Genomic DNA, 20872 nt, shown 5'->3' with positions numbered 1-20872 from the left:
TTGACTATGACTTTACATACATGACAGTCAAGCACAATCCAGTCAGCTATTGAAGGAAATGAAGCACTGAGTCCTGCTACAACATGCATAAATGGACCTCAAAGAAACACCACGCCGTGTGAAAGAAGCCAGATGCAAAAGACTAAATACTGCATGGCCCGCTTATGTGAAATGTCTAGAAAAGGCAAATTTATAGAACTAGAAAGCAGATTGGTGGCTGCCCAGGGCTGGAGACGGGATTAACTGCGATGAGCATTAAATGCAATGAACATTTTGGATTGTGGTGATGGTTGTGGAACTCTGTATGTTGAATTGTATGCTTACAATGGGTGAATTTAATGGTGTACAAATGAGATTTCAATTAAGTTGTTAAATGAAAGTGACAAGAAAAAAAGAACAAAAAGGAAGAAGACTTAGCAAAGGTATTGAAAAACTAGAGATAGCCACAGATCCACAGAGCCCTGGCAGTGCCCCTGACTTTCACGGAGTTGGAAACTGTATAGAAAATGATGAAAATCCAGGCGCAGTGGCTCACACCCGTAATCCCAGCACTTTGGGAGGCCAAGGCGGGTGGATCACCTGAGGTCAGGAGTTTGAGACCAACCTGGCCAACGTGGTGAAACCCCATCTCTACTAAAAAGTACAAAAATTAGCCGGGTGTGGTGGCAGGTGCCTGTAATCCCAGCTACCTGGGAGGCTGAGGCGGGAGAATCACTTGAACCAAGGAGGTGGAGGTTGCAGTGAACCGAGATCACGCCATTGCACTCCAGCCTGGGCAACAAGAGTGAGACTCTGTCCCAAAAAAAAAAAAAAAAAGAGAAATTGATGAAAAAAAGAAATAAGTTTCATGAGTCTTATTTATAATGTGGGTGGAGGGTGGGAACAGAGCGCTGGAGCTGCAGAGTCTTTGGCTAGGCCAGGAGGCCACGGCGTGTGGGAATGGAAGGAAAAGGAAGGCCCTCAGGGGTGGGGCAGCGGGGCTGGGAGCGGAGGCAGAGGCTCCCAGTGGCCCAGCCGGCCAAGGCGTGGGGGCTGGATGTCATCCTGGGTACAAAGGACAACCAGGAAAGGGTGTTAAGCAGAGGAGACTGTGACCAGGCCTGGTCTTGAAGCACGCACTCTAGCTAGTCTGTAGAGAAAGGACAGATGTACTCCCTGGAGGCTGTAGAGAAAGGACAGATGTACTCCCTGGAGGCTGGGCTGTGGCTTGCCCTTTGTAACTGTCACAGAAGGTCACCCACTGAGAGGAAGGTGGGAGCCGCTCAATCCACCTCTGTTAAATCAGTGCAGGTACAACCCTTATCCCTTCCCATGATGTGTATGCTGTGGCGGGAAAGGCTAGCCCCACCGGAACTACCAGGGAGGCCTCCGTGAGCAACGCGCATAGCAGTCTCTGAGCTCTGTCTTCACAGGGGAAAGGGAACATCATCTCCCTCCGATTCCCGCCACCCCTCGCCCTTCCCACTCATCTGCATGACGTGATCCACAAGCGGAGGTGACATAAGCAGGGTTCCCTCCTCCTTCCCCACCCCAAAAGGCTCCCAAAATAGCTTGGAACCTGCCGAGGACCCCGGGTGAAAACCTGTGGTCTTCTTGTCAAACCTGTTTTCAGCTACCAGCTACATAGGCAGGGGAGGCCATGGTAGGAGGAGTTGTAAAACCCTGCCTGTCTAAAATGTCTTACCTGGACTTTATGAAGCTGACTGAAAGTATTCTGGTGAAGTTTTTGCAAATTGATGGCGGCCAGCACTGCATAAAGAAGAGAGAGGCCCAGCTGAGGCATGGGATGAGTGCTGTCAGGGAAGGGAAGGAATCCGCCCCGGCCTGGACGCACGCAAGAGGAGAGCCTGCTCAGCAGTGAGGATGGCGAGAGGCTGTCTGGATCCCACTCTGCCACATACAAAGGGCTGCCGTGGCCATCGCCACATCCCTGACACTTGCGAGGACACTCACTGTTAAAATTAACCACACTCTGTGCAGAGACCTGAGCCAGGCCAAGGCTCCCTGACATGATTAGACTGGAAACCCGACCCAGGCTTCCTGGCCCCAAGCTCAGCATGTGTCCCAGTGTGCCACGCTTCCTCGGAAGAGCCACTACTCAGGAGGCAGAACGGCCGCCGCCGGCAGCAGCTCGCCCCGCTGGCCCGCTCACACCTGGGCGTGTCCCTCACTATTGCCATCTGATGAGTCTGTCCTGAATCTTCCTGCCACTTAATTCTCTAGGATTTCCTAAGTGTCCACACGGAAGCTTGGGCGGTAGGATCCCAGGAATGGAACCGGATCTAGGCGGGGTTCCTGACACAACACCCATCTTCTGCTTCTCCCTGTGGTTTCCCAAGTTAGTGGAGACGGCCCTGATCCCAAGCCAGGCCCAGCACCAATGCAGATTTCTTGCCACAGAAAAACTATGGGAGATGGAAAGGCATCCTGAGAACAGAGGAGCTCCAGTGCTGCTGTGTTTAAAGATGGCAGGAGCAAGGCCAAGAGGGGTAGCTGGTGAGTGGCCCTGAGCCTTGACCTTGAGTCCTCATTTATTGTAACATCGAACTCCAGGATCCATCCCAGTGGACATGGGAAAGGCAGGTATCGAGATGCACTTGGTTTTCTCTGCAGTGTGTTCAAGATTTACACGGGCTGGCTGACAGCCCTGTTCTCCTGTGTACTAACTCTAAATGTGTACCTCCTTTGGTGTGGCCGCTCAGCACGTGTTTCTCACCATCAGAGGTCAAGAGAAGCTCCACAATCCCTCTTCTCAGCAGGGCCTGTTGAGAAAATTAACCAAAATGAACCCAGTTCCCTCATTCCCATGGGAAAAAAGAAATACATACAGCTCCCCATATTCATGGGTTCTGCAATCACAGTGAGAAATATGTTTTTACTTTTTTAATTTTAAATTTTTTTAGAGACAGAGTCTTGCTGTGTTTCCCCGAGCTGGAGTGCAGTGGCACGATCATAGCTCACTATAACCTTAAACTCCCGGATTCAAGCCATCTTACCACCTCAGCTTCCTGAGTAGCTAGGACTACAGGCACACGCCACCATGTCCTGCTAATTTTTTTTTCTTTAGTAGAAACAGGGTCTCACTATGTTGCCCAGCCTGGTCTCAGACTCCTGGACTGAAGTGAGCCTCCTGCCTTGGACTCCCAAAGCACTCAGATTACAGGTATGAGCCACCACACCTGGCCAAAAATATATTTCTTAATTGCATCTGTACTGAACATGCACAGGCATTTTTTTCTCATCATCATTTCCTAAAGAGTACTATATAGCAACTATTTATGTAGCATTTACATCGTATTGGGTATTAGAAGTAATCTAGAGATAAGTTAAAGTATATGGGAGAGGCCAGGCATGGTGGCTCACGCCAGCACTTTGGGAGGTCGAGGCAGGCAGATCACTTGAGGTCAAGAGTTTGAGACCAGCTTGGCCAACATGGTGAAACCCGGTCTCTAATTAGCCAGGTGTGGTGGCGCATACTTGTAATTTCGGCTACTCGGGAGGCTGAGTCACAAGAATTGCTTGAAACCAGAGGTAGAGGTTGCAATGAGCCGAGATCAGGCCAGCCTAGGAGACAGAGTAACACTGTCTCAGAAAGAAAAAAAGAAAAAAAGCATATGGGAGGATGTGCATCGGTTGCGTGGAAGTGCCACACCATTTTATGTCAAGAACTTGAACACCGACTGATTTTGTGTCCACGGGGACCCTGAAATCAACCCTCCACGGATGCTGAGGGGCGACTATATGAGGAAATCGGGAAGTAAACAGAGCATGGTTCAGCTGGGTGAGACGGGAGCTAGACAACGGGTTTGAATTCAGAGTCTGACCTTCTGCAACTTAGTAAATTGGGGGAAATCACTGTCTCGGTCTCAGCCTGGTGATTTTTGTGGGGAATGACCCTAAAATCGGTCGAGTGTGGGTTCTGACACCCCATGACCAAAGCCTCCAGGGTAAAAAAGGGCTGAGTTTACCAGGAAATGCCCTGGAAAAGGGTCTGAGTCACTGAAAGAAGAGGAAGACTAGGGAATCACTCTGTGCTGGAAGGGGAGAGGCTGTGGCTGTGGGGTCCTGAGAACCATCAGGGACTTCACCAAGCTCAGGTGCTGCCTAACATTGTCAAGGGGAACCAGGAAGCCTGCCATGGCTGCAGGGATGGGGAGGTCTAATCTGAAAAACCATGGTCACGAGGCCAGATAGCCAGGGCCTGGCTGTGCATCTCCTGTGTTCATCGAGCCAGACCTGGGCCTGGGAGTGGAGTTGAATGGCAATTTTTTTTTCTTTTTTTTTTTTTTTGAGACAAGTCTCACTCTGTCACCCAGGCTGGAGTCCAGTGGCACAATCTTGGCTCACTGCAACCTCCATCTCCCAGGTTCAAGCGATTTTCCTGCCTCAGCCTCCTGAGTAGCTGGGATTACAGGCGTGCACCACCACGCCCAGCTAATTTTTGTATTTTTAGTAGAGACAGGGTTTTGCCACATTGGCCAGGCTGGTCTCGAACTCCTGACCTCAGGTAATCTGCCCACCTCAGCCTCCCAAAGTACTGGGATTATAGGCATGAGCCACTGAGCACAGCCAGTAAATTTTAAAATCAAGAACAAATAATGCTGGCTGAATACAACCGATTCAGGGCAGCCACGCATCCCCTGGGAAAAGTTACGGAGGGAAATTACTCTCTGACCTTGTCCAACTCCAGGAGCCAGCATGTGGATGAAGTCCAGCCCCGCCCTCCTCCCCACTTTGCCCAGCTGGGGACCCCTCCCCTTCCCCTCCCGGCCTCCAGCCAGAGGTCTCCCTGCAGGCGCTGCTGCAGAGGCAAGGGCGGAGTCAGGATGGCCCAGGCCAGACCTACAGCCCTGCACTCTGCTTGACAGCCCACGGCGGGGTTCGGTTGAGACTGAACTCTCATCAGCTTCCTGAATGTGGGAAGGGGCCAGCAGGGGCTGAGCCACCAGGAAGGACAGCAGGCAGGACTGCAGTTATTCCCTGGCCTGACACGTCCCTCCGTGAAGAAGCAAGAGGGACAGAAGAGATGACGTTTATCTTACAGGCCAGAAAGCTTCAAGCTGAGAGTCACATCACTAAGTTCCTGAAGCATTATTTACAGTGGAGGAAGATTCACCAACCCCAGCTTTAATGAGAAACGTGGGTCACAGAGATAGGAAGCAGAAAGGAATAGCCTTTTAACGCCATGTTCTGTCTTCTAATAAAGTTCTGAGAATAAAGTTCTGAGAATAAAGTTCTGAGAATAAAGTTCTGTCTTCTAATAAAGTTATTTAGGTACATAGCGATTGTCAAATTCACAGAGAAAATGAACTTGATCTACAGTTGAACCTTGAACAACACAGGTTTGAACTGTGCGGATCCACTTATACTCGGATTTTTTTCAATACAAGTTACAACCAGTGCAACTCTCCTGCCTCCCCTGCCACCTCCTCCACGTCTTCTGCCACCCCTGAGGCAGCAAAACCAACTCCACCTCCTCCACCTCTTCTGCTACCCCTGAGGCAGCAAAACCAACTCCTCCTCCTCCACCTCTTCTGCCACCCCTGAGGCAGCAAAACCAACTCCACCTCCTCCACCTCTTCTGCCACCCCTGAGGCAGCAAAACCAACTCCTCCTCCTCCACCTCTTCTGCTACCCCTGAGGCAGCAAAACCAACTCCTCCTCCTCCACCTCTTCTGCTACCCCTGAGGCAGCAAAACCAACTCCACCTCCTCCACCTCTTCTGCCACCCCTGAGGCAGCAAAACCAACTCCTCCTCCTCCACCTCTTCTGCTACCCCTGAGGCAGCAAAACCAACTCCTCCTCCTCCACCTCTTCTGCTACCCCTGAGGCAGCAAAACCAACTCCTCCTCCTCCACCTCTTCTGCCACCCCTGAGGCAGCAAAACCAACTCCACCTCCTCCACCTCTTCTGCTACCCCTGAGGCAGCAAAACCAACTCCTCCTCCTCCACCTCTTCTGCCACCCCTGAGGCAGCAAAACCAACTCCTCCTCCTCCACCTCTTCTGCTACCCCTGAGGCAGCAAAACCAACTCCTCCTCCTCCACCTCTTCCTCCTCCCCCTCAGCCTGTTTAACATGAAGATGATGAGGATAAAGACCTTTACCATGATCCATTTCTGCTTAATGAGAAGTCAATATATTTTCTGTTCCTTATGATTTTCTTAGTAACATTTTCTTTTCTGAAGCTTACTTTACTGTAAGAATACAGTATATAATAGATATACAAAACCTGCATTAATCAACTGTTTATTATTGGTAAGGCTTCCAGTCAACAGCAGGCTATTAGTGACTACATTTTCAGGGAGTCAAAAGTTATACGCAAATTTTCAGCCACGCAATAAGCCGGCACCCCTCAGCATCTCGTGTTCACAGGCCGATATTCTCAGAACGCAGTGTCCAGCCAGATCACTCATGCAACCAGGAATCAGAAAAGCACACCAGAAAAGAGACAGATGGAGGAAGGAGGCATGTAAACATGGGGCCAAACCAAGGCCCTCTTACCTTGTGGAGATACGGCATGTATGTTTTATCCTTATTGAATGAGCCATATTCATTCTCCACTTGCACCGCGATGACAGGGCCTCCCTGGCGGTACTGAGAAACAAGCAGAGGAGGGTTAAAGAGTGAGGCTATCTGCGGCAAAAGCCTGGAGGCTCTGGGCTTGATGCTAAAGGCAGCACACCTGGTATGGGAGGCGCTGGGCTTGATGGTAAAGGCAGCACACCTGGTGTGGGAGGCGCTGGGCTTGATGGTAAAGGCTGCACACCTGGTATGGGAGGCGCTGGGCTTGATGGTAAAGGCAGCACACCTGGTGTGGGAGGCGCTGGGCTTGATGGTAAAGGCTGCACACCTGGTGTGGGAGGCGCTGGGCTTGATGCTAAAGGCAGCACACCTGGTGTGGGAGGCGCTGGGCTTGATGCTAAAGGCTGTACAGCTGGTGTGGGAGGCTCTGATCCAGGGCCCCTGCGGTCTGCACGCTCTGCTCCAGCGCTGGAGTTAGAGTCTGCTGGGTCACTTGGCTGCTGTGGGAACCACCTTCCCCAGTGCGTTGCAGATACATAACTGTCACAGTTTTCCCTCTGTTTCTCACACTAGCTACTTAAATCTGAGCCCTCAAACCTACAAATGCACCTGCTTCCACGCCAATCCCATCCATATCCCACGGCCTTCCACTGCCCGACCAGGAACGTGGCTCTGGGCACAGCCCCTCTCCCCTCTGTGCCTTTGACCTTCCTTTGCAACAAGCTGACCTCCGTGATCATGGAAACTTACTCGGGACCCTCCGCATCAGAGAGAGATGGGGGCTGAGGCCCAGGAACGTTCCCTTCTTCCCACTCTCATTAAGAGCCACACTTCCTAGAAAAGTTACCAGTCATCTACACCTACATCTTCTGCTTTCTCGCTTTTAACTCACTCCTCAAACCGCCTTGGGAAAGCTTCCAGTCCATCCTGCCATCCAGACCATCAACATGGACCTAGTTATGCTAAACTCAAAGGCCTTTTCACAGAGTATCCTCTTTCAGGGTCCTTCCACGGTCTGGTGCGTTTCCTTCTCCTTGGAGCCCAGCCACAAAGAAGGCAGCCTGAGTGCTGGAAAGCCAAGGTCTAAGCTTTTTGTCCCAACATACAGCAGGCCCGTGATCCCCACTGCCTACAGCATAAATGGCCAGCTTTATAGTGCATTCCTCTCTCTTCAACGAAGGAATGCTGGCTCTGAGGGCACTAAGGAAGGAGAACAGGCATGACTGTCAGCTTTTCCTTCACAGGTTCCCCTCTGCCTCCTTCCCGTCTCACCCTCTGCCCAGGCATGCTGGCTTCCCACAGCTCCTACTGCGATTCTGTTTGCCTCCACAGGGCAGCACCACGCCTGTCCCCCAAGTAGACTCATGGCCTCTCCACTGTGCCTGGTACACTCAGCAGTGACCACACGGGGCCTGGTGCTCAGCAATTGCTCGCTGGATGGACATAAATATTCTCAGCTAGTGAGTTGAGAACAATTATTTTCATTATTGAACAGTATCAGCTCTCTCCAACCTGAAGGGTGAGACTTCTAAAAAACCCCATTGCAGAGGAATTCCCAGTCGGCCTTATGAAATAAACAGAATAAGAATAAAAGTCCCAAGTAAACCAGTAATGCACTCTAAAAATTATTTTTACATAATAATTAAAACAATAAAGATAACGAATTCAGTAAAAGGATCTTAAAATACTAATGATGTATCAATAAATTAGTGCAAGGTATAGGGCATTACATTTCATTTACACTTATCATTCCTTGCTTCTTAAAAATTTCCTAGGATTTTCCACAATTCAATGGGATGCCTATAAATTAGCTTTCCTTGTTGCATACATATGAATGTGAATGGCATTTGTACTTGTGCTAAAACTTCCATCCAAATATTCAGTCTTTCTGGGGTTTTTTTTGAGACTGTCGCCCAGGCTGGAGTGCAGTAGCACAATTTTGGCTCACTGCAAGCTCCACCTCCCGGGTTCACGCCATTCTCCTGCCTCAGCCTCCCAAGTAGCTGGGACTACAGGGGCCCACCACCACGCCCAGCTAATTTTTTCTATTTTTTAGTAGAGACAGGGTTTCACCGTGTTAGCCAGGATGGTCTCGATCTCCTGACCTTGTGATACGCCCGCCTCAGCCTCCCAAAGTGCTGGGATTACAGGTGTGAGCCACCGTGCCTGGCCAAAAGTCTTTCTGATTTTAAGGCTCACTCCTGCCTCTGAGTCCCACCTAGATTGCAGAAATGCAAACAGAAACACACAGCTTCAGCCCTTCAAACAAAAGATGTACCTCAACTCCACCTAACAGAGCCAGAGTTTAATCCTAAAGACAGGGTTTTCCTCCTCTCAGCAGTGCCCGTCTCTCAAAGCTGTGTTGCAGCAACATCATTCCTAAGCTCTCTCTCACGTTCTTCCTTTGTTATCCCTCGATTCTTCTCTTTATAATTATCCTAATAAGAACAACTCACAGGCTGGTTCCATGGCTCACACCTGTAATCCCAGCACTTTGGGAGGCTGAGGCAGGCGGATCACCTGAGGTCAAGAGTTTGAGATCAGCCTGGGCAACATGGTGAAACCCCGTCTCTACTAAAAATACAAAAATTAGCCGGGCATGGTGGTTGGTGCCTGTAATCCCAGCTATTCAGGAAGCTGAGGCAGCAGAATTGCTTGAACCCGGGAGGCAGAAGTTGCGGTGAGCCGAGATCGCGCCACTGCACTCCAGCCTGGGCAACAGAGTGAGACTCTGTCTCCAAAAAAAAAAAAAGAACTCACAATTCATGATGCCAAATTAGTTACAAAGGCCTAGATCTGTATGTTTGCCATATTTTCTCCCAAACAGAAGAGTAAGATATCAGCCTACTACTACCTAAAAATCCAGGTGTTTTTCGTTTGTTTTTGAGACAAGGTCTTGCTCTGTCACCCAGGCTGGAGTTCAGAGGCACGATCTCAGGTCACTGCAGCTGGGCTCAAGCCATCCTCCCACCTTAGCTTCCTGAGTAGTTGGGACTACAGGTACGCACCACGCTCTTGAATTTTTGTATTTTTTGTAGAGATGTGGTCTCACTATATTGCTCAGGCTGGTCTTTTACTCCTAGGCTCAAGCAGTCCTCCCACTTTGGCCTCCCAAAGTGCTGGGATTACAGCCGTGAGCCACCATGCCAGGCCATAATCTAGATTTTTATCGCATCTCAAGCTACATCAAGAGATGTGTCCTTAAACTATTTTTACTTAATAACCATGTGTATCTTCTCTTTTGGAAGAGTTATGTTGTTTAAATTAAAAATATATATATAATGATCAAACAATGCTGTCTTGTAGACCGCACAGTACAATGTTCTTTTTTTGTCACAGACCTGACTGTGTGCTCTAGGTTGCCATGGTAAAAATGAAGGCGTTTCTTATTAAGTGCATGAGGTCTGCGTACACCATAAAAAAGGCAATGCTGCCGGGCACGGTAGCTCACACCTGTAATCCCAGCACTTTGGGAGGCCAAGGCGGGTGGATCACGAGGTCAGGAGATCGAGACCATCCTGGCTAACATGGTGAAACCCCGTCTCTACTAAAAATACAAAAAATTAGCTGGGCATGGTGGTGGGCACCTGTAGTCCCAGCTACTTGGGAGGCTGAGGCAGGAGAATGGTGTGAACCCAGGAGGCAGAGCTTACAGTGAGTGGGGATCACGCCGCTGCACTCCAACCTGGGCAACAGAGTGAGACTCCGTCTTAAAAAAAAAAAAAAAAAAAAAAAAAAAAAAAAAGGCAATGCATGGCACCTGTGTTCTTCCCATCTGTGGGAATAAATCAAACTAGAATGCAGGGCAATAGCAAGTAGACTTACACAGATATGGAATGGGGGGTGCAAGTTATTTTTTTACAACATAAATGGAAAATCCAAATGTCCATGAATAGGATATGAATTCCTGTTTTTTGTTTTTTTGTTTTGTTTTTTGAGACAGAGTCTCACTCTGTTGCCCAGGCTGGAGTGCAGTGGCATGATCTTGTCTCACTGTAACCTTTGCCTCCCAGGTTCAAGTGATTCTCCTCTCAGCCCGCTGAGTAGCTGGGATTACAGGCATGTGCCACCATGCCCAGCTAATTTTTTTGTATTTTTAGTAGAGAAGGAGTTTCCCATGTTGGTCAGGCTGATCTCTAACTCCTGACCTCAGGTGACCCGCCTGCCTTGGCCTCCCAAAATGCTGAGATTACAGGCATGAGTCACCAAGCCTAGCCTGAATTCTTGTTAAATGAATTGTGATATATCCCTACTAGGGAACACTGTGCAGGCACTAAAAAGAGTGGCTGGTTTCAAATATATATATTCAAGTAACAAAAGAAAAATGCCTGAGAGGAATCATATATTTTTATATTAAAAAGGATATACATTCTTTTTAATGTAAAAGGATGTAGGTGTCTATGTGTTCGTGTCTCTGTGTACATAGACGCGTGTGTATAATTTGCTTCTATGTTGATAAAATCTCCAAAAAGAGACATAAAATCTAGTAAAATTGGTTGTCTCCTGAAAGGGCAACTAAATGGCTTTGAGGCAGGGTGGAAGGCGAGATTTTTATCTGGCCAAAAATTCATTTGTACCTTCTGAGTCTTTTTGCCGTGTTAAAAGTGGGAAGAAGCAATGGGAAGACTGGCAAGTTCGAGGAATAGTCAGTTCATCTGGACAACCAGGACGCCCCTTTGCGCAGTCCGCGCCTCGTGTGACGAGTCTTTCCAGAAACCCTGGGGCAAGCTTACCCAGACAACAAGGACAGGACAGGTCAACGCTTCTGTCCTTAAGCCAAGGGTTCAGAACTCAAGGTTACAAGAAAGTCAACTCAATTGTTCACGGAGACTGCGTGTGGCCTCTTCAGTGATCAAGCCAGAACAAACTCTTTCCCTAAAGTGCACGTAAGAAAGATGCAGGAGATAATTGGCTTTACCTGGAGAGGAATCACTCTGGGAATCAGGTGGTCAAAATACTTCTCAACTGCTTCAATGAAGCCCTTGTTGGTTGTCCTCAACAGTAACTGGGGGTCTTGCAGGAGCCAGCTGGGGGTGAGAGGGGCGGGCTCAGGGTCTGAGACGGGTCGGGAGAGGGAAAGAGGAGTCGGCTCAGAGCTGACCCAGCTCGCCGCACATCTGCCCAGCTGCCTCACACCCCTGGTCCCAGAGCACTCCGGGGTCCTGGAAAGCTCTGTGCCGTGTGAGACTTTCAGACCATTCTCATAGACTTGTGGGATTTGAAAGGAAACACCCGCCTCCACCTCCAAGGCACTTCACAACTTCGGAAGTGCCTTCAGCTCTGTTTGGTCTGACTGAGGGGCTGGCCTGTCAAGGCTCTTACAGCCATGTCTTAGAAAGCTTTTTCTTCTACCTTTTGTCGAATACTCTCCATTCTTTTTCAGTTTATTGAAAACATTTTTCGGTCGGGTGCGGTTGTTCATGCCTATAATCCCAGCACTTTGGGAGGCCGAGGTGGGCGGATCACCTGAGGTCAGGAGTTCAAGACCAGCCTGGCCAACATGGCGAAACTCCCGTCTGTACTAAAAGTGCAAAAATTAGCTGGGTGTGGTGGCAGGCATCTGTAATCCCAGCTACTCAGAAGGCTGAGGCAGGAGAATCGCTTGAACCCGGGAGGCGGAGGTTGTGGCAAGCCGAGATCATGCCACTGGACTCCAGCCTGGGTGACAAGAGCATGACTCCATCTTAAAAAAAAAAAAAATTCTTGGGGACAGAAAAAATTTCCTTAGGCACAGTGTCACATTTCCACTAAGAGCTAAGGATTCAGGCTCAGGGCAGGAGCCTATGTGCCAATGATACTCCACCCCCTCCAGGTCACTGGGGAAGTGCCAGGCAGGCCTCCAGCCAAGCTATGCCGGGAGTCACTGCTTCCTGAAAACTCCACTCCCCTCAGCTCAGGCTTTCTCTGCCCCTGGAGAAAAGCAAAGGCCTCATCTGACTCTGAGGTGAGAGGTGCTCACTGGAGGCAGAAGCCCAGATTCCCCAGGAAGCCTGCCCACCACAGGGGTGGCAGAGAGGAGTCTTGAGTCTCACCTTGACGTTCAGCAGTCTGGGCTGGGGGCCAGAATCACAGAGGAGAGAACAAGGCAAAGAAAAGCAAGAGGGAAGGGACGGGAGCTGAGGGTGGTCTCACTGCATGGAAAGGCAGCCTTCCCCTCACTGAATAGTGAAAGATCAGAAGTTTTCAAAACAAGCTCAGAGTCATCAGAACCTTCCCTTGCAGGCCTTAAAGCTTCTGGTCCCTTTCTTCCCAGGGCATTTTGAGAAGGACAGAGGGGGCCACAGCCCCTTCTGCTTGGGAAAGAAGAGTGGGAGCCTCTTGTGGCCACCTCTCCCTGCGCACACCCTCTTGACCGCATGCCCAAGGCCCCAGGACCAATGTCTGGAGCTTCTCATCTGTGAATCGGGGATGACAACAGCACCCACCCCCCGCTGCCCACCGCAGTACCGCAGGCTTCGCACGAGACAATGCAGGCACGGTGCGTGGCGTGGGGCAGCACACCTCCCATCGGCTCCGTGAATAAAGGTTACTTTCCTTGTTACTAGATTGAAATTCACTTTTTTTTTTTTTTTTTTGAGACGGAGTCTCGCTCTGTCGCCCAGGCTGGAGTGCAGTGGCGCGACCTCGGCTCACTGCAAGCTCCGCCTCCCGGGTTCACACCATTCTCCTGCCTCAGCCTCCCAAGTAGCTGGGACTACAGGCGCCTGCCACCGCGCCCGGCTAATTTTTTGTATTTTTAGTAGAGACAGGGTTTCACCATGTTAGCCAGGATGGTCTCGATCTCCTGACCTCGTGATCCGCCCGTCTCGGCCTCCCAAAGTGCTGGGATTACAGGCGTGAGCCACCGCACCCGGCCTGAAATTCACTTTTTTTAAAGCAAATACTTTGCTAGAACCACGACTCTGGGATTGTAGCCCCGCTTACCTGGGCAAGCCCCCGAGGTCCAGCTCACTGCAGATGTAGGGGCCTGGACGCAGAATCACCCACAGCCCGATCTCCGCAGCCATCAGGACCAAGGCCCTAGGGAGGTCCACATCGTCAGCCCCTCCCACAGCGGCCCAGGATGAGGCCGGGTGGGGGCCACACACATCACAGGGTGGAGGAGCTGCCCGGTGGGGTGAAGGGATGACTCGGCCCCACCTCCAAAGAGCGGGGACTCCCACACCAGGTTGGTGGCCTGAGCTGCCCCCAGCCTCAGAGCCTCTGCACAGCCCCATTGGGGGCCTGAGGAGGAAGGGTAACAGCCAGGGCACAGGGGTCTTAACAGCGAACCTGACCCAATAGCCTTGCTAGCCTAGAGGGGCCGCCCTGCCCCAGCCCAGGCGGCCGGACCCCATGCAGAGTCGGGCAGCTCCTGGGGTCTTCTGCCCCTCTGGGCTGCAATGGAGAGGTGGAGCCCAGAGGATGCAGGCCCAGCCCCTCTGGGTGACAGGTCACGGCTGGGGAGTGTCTGGGTCCTGGGTGCAGGGCCTCTCACAGTCCTAGAACAGGGCTCCAGACCCAGGTCCCTCCCTGGTTCTCTTTGGCTGCTAATCCATCCCCAGTAGCCACCTCTCTGCCCCTGTCCCTGGCCAGGTCACAGAAGCAGCAACACCACGTACTCGAGGTCCAGGTTCCCAGAGAAGTCAAATTTGCCTCTTTCTGGCTCATGCAGGTTCCATGGAACATAGCTAGAAGAGGTGAAAGGGAAGTATGATGAGTATCTTCTTATTTCTTCCTCCAAATTGTTAGGTCTGCCCCAAATCCAAGCCAAAACCATGCACAGCTCTATTTTGAAATAAGTTGAAGTTTCCAGTGGAAATTAAACCTCTATTACACTAACCATGACTATCTTTAATAGTTCCTTGCTCTATTATCCAATTGTGGTTCAAGCTGCCAATTATCCTATGATGCTAGATTTCTTGGGATTTATATATAAATTCTTCCACTCACTGCCCTATTGTAACACCCATTAAAAAATTTAAAAAGAGAACAAAAAAAAAGTCTACATCTGCCTTATAAATTATTGCTATGACTTTGTCAAAATAAGAATAAAGGAGGAGTTTCTGTGAAGATAGTGCAGACACAGTAAATCTAGTAAGGGTAATACCTTTAGACCTTAGCAAGATGAGGAGTTTCTGTGAAGACAGTGGAGACACAGTAAATCTAGTAAGGGTACTACCTTTAGACCTTAGCAAGAAGGGGCCCCACAGAACCCTCCCCCATAGGGCCATGAGTAAAAATTTTATTAGGTATACTAGGCATAGTTCACTAGGCAACTGTCTTTTTTTGTGCCACTGGCAACATGTTTGAGTGTTATGCCCCTTAACATCATGTTTCCTATAAGCCCTGTGGTTTTTATTACACAGTTTTGTGCAGTGCAGAGATTTTTGACAATACATTGTAGAACTGACTGTATGACCCGCCAAGAAGACGCACTAATCATGGCCTTCTATGAGCTTAACAACGCAGCTTGTTGTAAGTGAAGGAGAAGCTGACTGAATTAGAGAGGACATGGATACGTCAGTCACCATCACAGTGAAAAGATTTAAAGTACCCCTCTAAGAAACAAAGAAAATAAGCAGCAAAAAAAGAAAAAAAAAAACTTGTAAGGATATAGATTTGAACTGCGTAATTAAAAGGCTGCATCTGATAAATAAAGAGAGAATCCAGTAGCCAACAGATGGAGCATTTACATTCCCTTAAAAAGTGCATCTGTAGAACTAAGTATGAAAAAAGAATGTAAAATTTAAAAAACCAAAATTTAAAATGCATGAAACAGTTGTAAAATATTGGCACGTACTATGTCACAAAGTAAATCTCAACAAATTCCAAAAACCTATATCGCTTAGTCCATGATCCCAAGATAAATGCAAATAAATTTAAAAATCACAGTTAAAAATAGTAAAATTTAAAATAAATAAATAAAACAGAAAGCATATTCCCAAATAGCTAATGGAAACAACATCAAAACTTAGGAAATATTTCAAAATAAATGACATTCAAAGCATTATATAGCAAAATTTGTGGGCTATATAACCGAAGCAACACTCAGAGAAACATTCATATCTTTGAATGAATATATTAGAAAACACAAAAGACTGGAAATAAAAGAAGCTAAATATTAACTCAGGGAAAAAGGAGGAGGAGGAGGAGGAAACTGAGGAGGACAGAGAAGAGAAGGTACTAAATTTAATAAAGTAGAGAAAAGGAAATTACACATAACTCAGAAACTGTGAAATACAAATCCAAAACATACAGAGTATTAACAAAGCTACGAGCTAGTTATTTGAAAAGACTAAATAGAAATAGATAAGATTAAGAAAAAAGAAAAAACAGCCAAAAGATACAATGTGATGTATATAACTTCCAAGTGAGTACAGGAAAGAAAGGAAACATTTCTTAAGTCCCAGTGGGTTCAAAAGAAGAAAGAAGGCTGGACGCAGTGGCTCACGCCTGTAATCCCAGAACTTTGGGAGGCTGAGGCAGGTGGATCACCTGAGGTCAGGAGTTCGAGACCAGCCTGACCAATATGGTGAAACCCCATCTCTACTAAAAACACAAAAATTAGCCTGGTGTGGTGGCGGGAGCTGTAATCCCAGCTACTCAGGAGGCTGAGGCAGAAGAATCACTTGAACCCAGGAGGTGGAGGTTGCAGTGAACAGAGATTGCAACACTGCACTCCAGCCTGGGCGACAGAATGAGACTCCATCTCAAAAAAAAAAAAAAAAAAAAAAAAAAAGAAAAGAAAAAAGAAACGAAAGAAAAAAGAGGGAAAGCAGGATATATTCAAGAAGAAATAGAGGACATGAGTTAATAACCATTCAAAGAGCTATATCGTCCCAAAACCCTTCACCTCACAAACCACAAAAGGTAGTAGTCACAGAGTTTACAGGTGAATCTTAAGAAACTTTCAGAGTAAAGATAATTCTTGTGCAAAGTATTTCCAATAAGTAAGAAGATTTACACACTTTATGAGCTTATTATAAGATTGATTCAAAACTGGACCAGAATACTAACAAAATAAAATTTTAAATCAGTTTTGCTTATAATCATAAACACATTTGAAATAAAACACTAGCAAGTAAAGTCTAGCAATCTGTGTGTATGTAATGTGTGCATATCTCAGAGCCAAGCAGAGTTTATACCAGTACCACATGGCGGCTTGACTATCAGAAAAATTGTCGATGTAATTCAGCAATTCAAAAGAAGAGTGAAGAAAAACTATATTGTCCCCCCAATAGATGCAGTAGCAGCTCTCAGTAAAACTCAACGATTATTTCTGATTAAATTCTTTCCATTTTAAATGAACCAGTTATCAATTTGCTGCCTCTCAGCTTCAAGTTCACCCTTCAATACCAGCTCTGCAATAAAGCACAGAGCCCTCTAAGCATCTCCTTCACAGTGAGTGTGATGGTAAGCTTGCCACAATATGCTGGTGGCAGGCCCTCAGGAGGATGGGGCCTCTGATTCTGGAGCAGTTTTGCTTTTCTATGGTCATACAGGGTGGCTGGTCAGTTGTATACAGGTATGAGGACAACCATGGTGTTTCCTTTTAAAGGGTGAATTGCTTGAGTCCAGGAGTTTGAGACCAGCCCAGGCAACATAGCGAAATTCCATCTCTACAAACAATTCAAAAAATTAGCCTGGTGTGGTGGCATGCACCTGTGGCCCCACCTATTCAGGAGGCTAAGGCAGGAGGATCACCTGAGCCAGAGAAGTAGAAGCTGCTGTGAGCTAAGATCGGGCCACTGCACTCCAGGCCGAGCAACAAACAGAACAACAAACCCTGTCTCAAAAAAAAAATTTGTTTTAAAAACATGCATGTATCTGTAAGTACATATTTATCTGTAAGTGTGCCTTAAGCTTATGTCATTAAACTGAGTGCTCCCAAGAGCGCCTGGTGCTCCTTCGTTAGACAGAATCCTGAGGAAATAACCTCCTCCCTTGAGATTCTCCCACTAACCCCTATCCAAGTCTTTGATCACAAGCAAACTCAGCATGAGACTAAGTGACAGCTGGACACTTAAGCATAAAATGCATGTGCTGGAAACGACTGTGCGGAAGGTAAGTCCCCACGCCGGGCCCCCAAAATCGGAGGCTCAGGCTCCCGGCCAGGACGCACTTGTAGGGTAACAAGATCCTGGAGGCGAGGGGCCGGCACTCACGTGGTGACAGTGTTGAAGCCACAGGCCTTCAGCTTCTGCAGGCGGTCCCTCCAATACTCCCTGGGCACCCGGAAATAGTGGATGGAGCCCCCGAAGATCAGGAACTTGTGGCCCTCCAGTGTGAAGTGGGGCTTACCCCGACCTGTGCTTTCAGTTCCAAGTCCCACAGATCGATTCTTCAGCTCCAGGGGGGTCAGATGAGACCAATTAAACCTGGAGGGGGCGGGCGAGGGAAAGAAAGTGGAAAGGGTGGCAGGATTCGGGGGAGGGCTCGGAGGGACGGCCGAAACCCTAGCGAAAAAAAGAAGTTTTTGTTAGTAGGACGTGTTCTGTGCATATTCGCGATATTATTTTCTCCAAGAAAGGAGAGATCGCTCCCCTCCCTCCCCAGAATGTAGCTCTCAAGCAAACCTAGGCTGGGAAGGATGCGCTCTTCCAAGCATGAAGTTCTCTTCCTGCTTAAACCGAGGAGCAAAACCTGGTAAGATAAATGGCAAGAAAAAGATGCCCACCATTCTCTTCCAGGAGAGACACGGGCTGAAAGGAGAAAGGATAACAGTGACAAGGGGAAGGTGCTGGCCCCACCAAGCGGCAAAGGCCGGGAAGCTGTGCCGGGGGCGCCTTAGAGGCCAGAGCCAGGGAGGGGGCCCGCGACACAGGCAGGTCTTCTAGGCGGGCCCAGGGCCAGGACAGCCCGGTCAGTCCTCTTCAGTCAGGATGAAGGCCGGGGACAGACGTTCAGTTCTAGACCCCACAGACAGGGCTGGGCACTGCTGGTGGGTCCGGGGAGAGGTGGAGGCGGGCGCCCTTCCACCACCAGGTTGGGGAAGGACACGGTGCCCAGACGCTGGAGCCCCTGGCCTGCATCCCCATCCCTGATTTTCTGGCATCTGGTGAACAGCCCCTCCGCAGGGTGGGGATAACCAGGGGATCTGCAGAGGAAGGCTGGGGAGAGGGGACTTGATGACGTGGCCTGGGGCGCCTGGCTGGCCGCAGAACCCGGGGAGGGCTGGAGGCGCCCAGGCGCGCGCTGGGGTGGTGGGTAGCCCGGGAGGGCGGGCTGGGCTGCCGCCCGGGCAGCAGCGATCCCCCACCTGAGGAGCGGCGAGGACTTCATCGAGGCGAGGCTGAGGCGCCGAGGGTCCCTTACGGCTTCCGCCCCTCTCCGCTGGCCCAGACGCCGCGCTCGGGCCGGGACTCGAGCCCCGGTTCCGCGGGGCAGGCTCAGGTGTGCGCGCTGCGCGTGCAGCCGGCAGAAATCCGTTCGGAGGCGCGGGCGCCGGGTCCGGGTCCCAAGGAGGCGCGGCGGGCTCCCTACCGCGAGGGCGGCCGAGCTCGCTGGCGCTCCGGGTGTTCCCGCAGTCCGTCCGGGCGCAGACGCCTCTCCGCCCTCGGACGGAAAGCGGGAGGGCCCTGGGGCAACGCCCCGACCTGGGCCTTCCTCACCTGGGTCCACAGCCAGCTGGCCAGAAAGGCCGGCGCGCGGGAGAGGGGCGGACACAGCCCAGCGCGGGGCGCAGCAGGCGGTCTCCGTGCCGCGCGCACGACTAGAAACGACGCGCAGATCCTAAAACGAGGGCTCCACCGAGGGCCACGAAGTGCGGGAGCGCGTCCCTGGAGAAGTCTGGCTCCCCGACACCGCCACCTGTTGAAACCGGCGAGAACTGCAGCGCACGGCCTTGGGAAGGCGGTTCCCTCGGCGGACCGGCCCGAGCGCAGCTTCACAGCAGGTGCGAGCGCGGCGGATGCTTTGGTGACAGGGTAGCGGGACCTGCAGGAGGGAGGCCGAGGGGCGGGGTGGGGGCTGTGACGCGACGCCGAGCTGCCCAGACCCTTCCAGAAAACAGTGGGGACTATTCAACGGTTTCCCGCAGAAACGAAGCCGGGTTTTACGGAGATTACTCCGCGGCAGGGTGGAGGCTGGATGAGAACAGACGCCTCTCAGGTGGGTGCTCACGGTGGTAACGCTGCCCAAGAGGAGGGCACGGGTTCGGGGAAGACTTGTGAGGTTAAAGCCGGCAGCTCCGGGTAGCTGAGCGCAAGAGGTCGGTGACACAGAGAGGAGTCTGGGAGGCCGCATGTTTCAGGCCTAAGTAACTTGGCGGTGACGTTTATTGAGATGGGAAACACGGGAAGGGATAGAGGCTGCGTAGAGGGAAAAGGTGACGAACTCGGTTTTGGAAACCTGATGTGAAGTCCCTACAATGAAAAAAGAAATCTTCCGATTTCTCCCTTTGAAGTCTTTGCTTCCTGCATTGGAAAGAACAGAGCCTGTGACCTCAGGTTGAAACCAGGAATGTAGTTCGCTGAAAATGTGTGTGGGGCAGAGAGTTTATCTTGTCTCATTCCTTACAAGGATACTTTCCTCTCTGAAACCTTAGCTCCCTGAAAGTTTCCTAGGTCGTCCAACTTTTCCTCATTTTTTCGACTGTAAGCAATGAACTGTTAATAATTTTGTACATTTTGGTTTTACAGCCACACACTTTATTCTTCTTTGTCAAGTTTAAAGTATTCTAGGGCTTGTGCCTTCCCACATAAAATGTAGAATAAACTTGTCTGTTTCTACAAAAAGCCATGTTGGTATTTCGAGAGGAATTGCAATCAACCTATGGATCAAATTGAGAATTGTATCCTTAGTATGTTGAATCTTCCAACCCACGAACATGGTATGTCTCTCTATTTAAATAGTTCTTTTTTTCACTTCTTTCATCAGAGTTGTGTGATTTTTTCAACATCAGATCCTATGCATGTTTTGTTAGGTTTATACTTAAATATTTCCTTTGCTCTTAAGAGATTTAAACTGTTACTATTTTTTATTTCAGTTTTTACACGTTTGTTGTTAGCATATAGAAATGTGATTGTGTTTCTCATGTTGATCTTGTATCCTGTGACCTTGGCAAACTCACCTATTAATTTTAAGAGGTTATTTGTATATTACTTGGCATTTTCTATGTAGATAATCATGTCATCTGCAAATATGGAGAGTTTTATTTCTACCTTTCCAGTCTGCGTGGCTTTTTATTCCTTTTTTTGTGTGTCTTAGTATGATAACTAACATTTCTGTGTTGAATAAGAGCGGCAGGAACTGACACAGTTATCTTGTCCCCAGTGTCAGCTGGAAAACATTCTGTTTTTCACTAGTAAGTATGATGACAGCTATAGATTTTGTGTACATATTCTCTATCAAGTTGAAATAGTTTGA

General features: G+C 49.3%; 1 protein-coding gene across 1 annotated transcript in view; it reads right to left on the bottom strand.

Moving 5' to 3' along the window:
• Positions 1 to 19094, bottom strand: part of GLB1L3 (galactosidase beta 1 like 3) — a 40812-nt gene extending 21718 nt beyond the window's left edge. Inside the window, 9 exon segments of the mRNA XM_055273841.2 lie at positions 1685 to 1749; positions 2681 to 2762; positions 6503 to 6595; positions 11442 to 11550; positions 13448 to 13543; positions 14125 to 14193; positions 17671 to 17883; positions 18082 to 18207; positions 18765 to 19094. Coding sequence (XP_055129816.1) covers positions 1685 to 1749; positions 2681 to 2762; positions 6503 to 6595; positions 11442 to 11550; positions 13448 to 13543; positions 14125 to 14193; positions 17671 to 17883; positions 18082 to 18207; positions 18765 to 18787 — 876 coding nt within the window. The 5' untranslated portion in view covers positions 18788 to 19094.
• Between the last annotated feature and the right edge of the window lie 1778 nt (positions 19095 to 20872).

The sequence above is a fragment of the Symphalangus syndactylus genome, chromosome 3 (assembly GCF_028878055.3).
Source record: "Symphalangus syndactylus isolate Jambi chromosome 3, NHGRI_mSymSyn1-v2.1_pri, whole genome shotgun sequence".
Lineage (NCBI taxonomy): Eukaryota > Metazoa > Chordata > Mammalia > Primates > Hylobatidae > Symphalangus > Symphalangus syndactylus.
The sequence above is the reverse complement of the archived record's forward strand: the minus strand, read 5'-3'. Positions and strand labels throughout refer to the sequence as shown.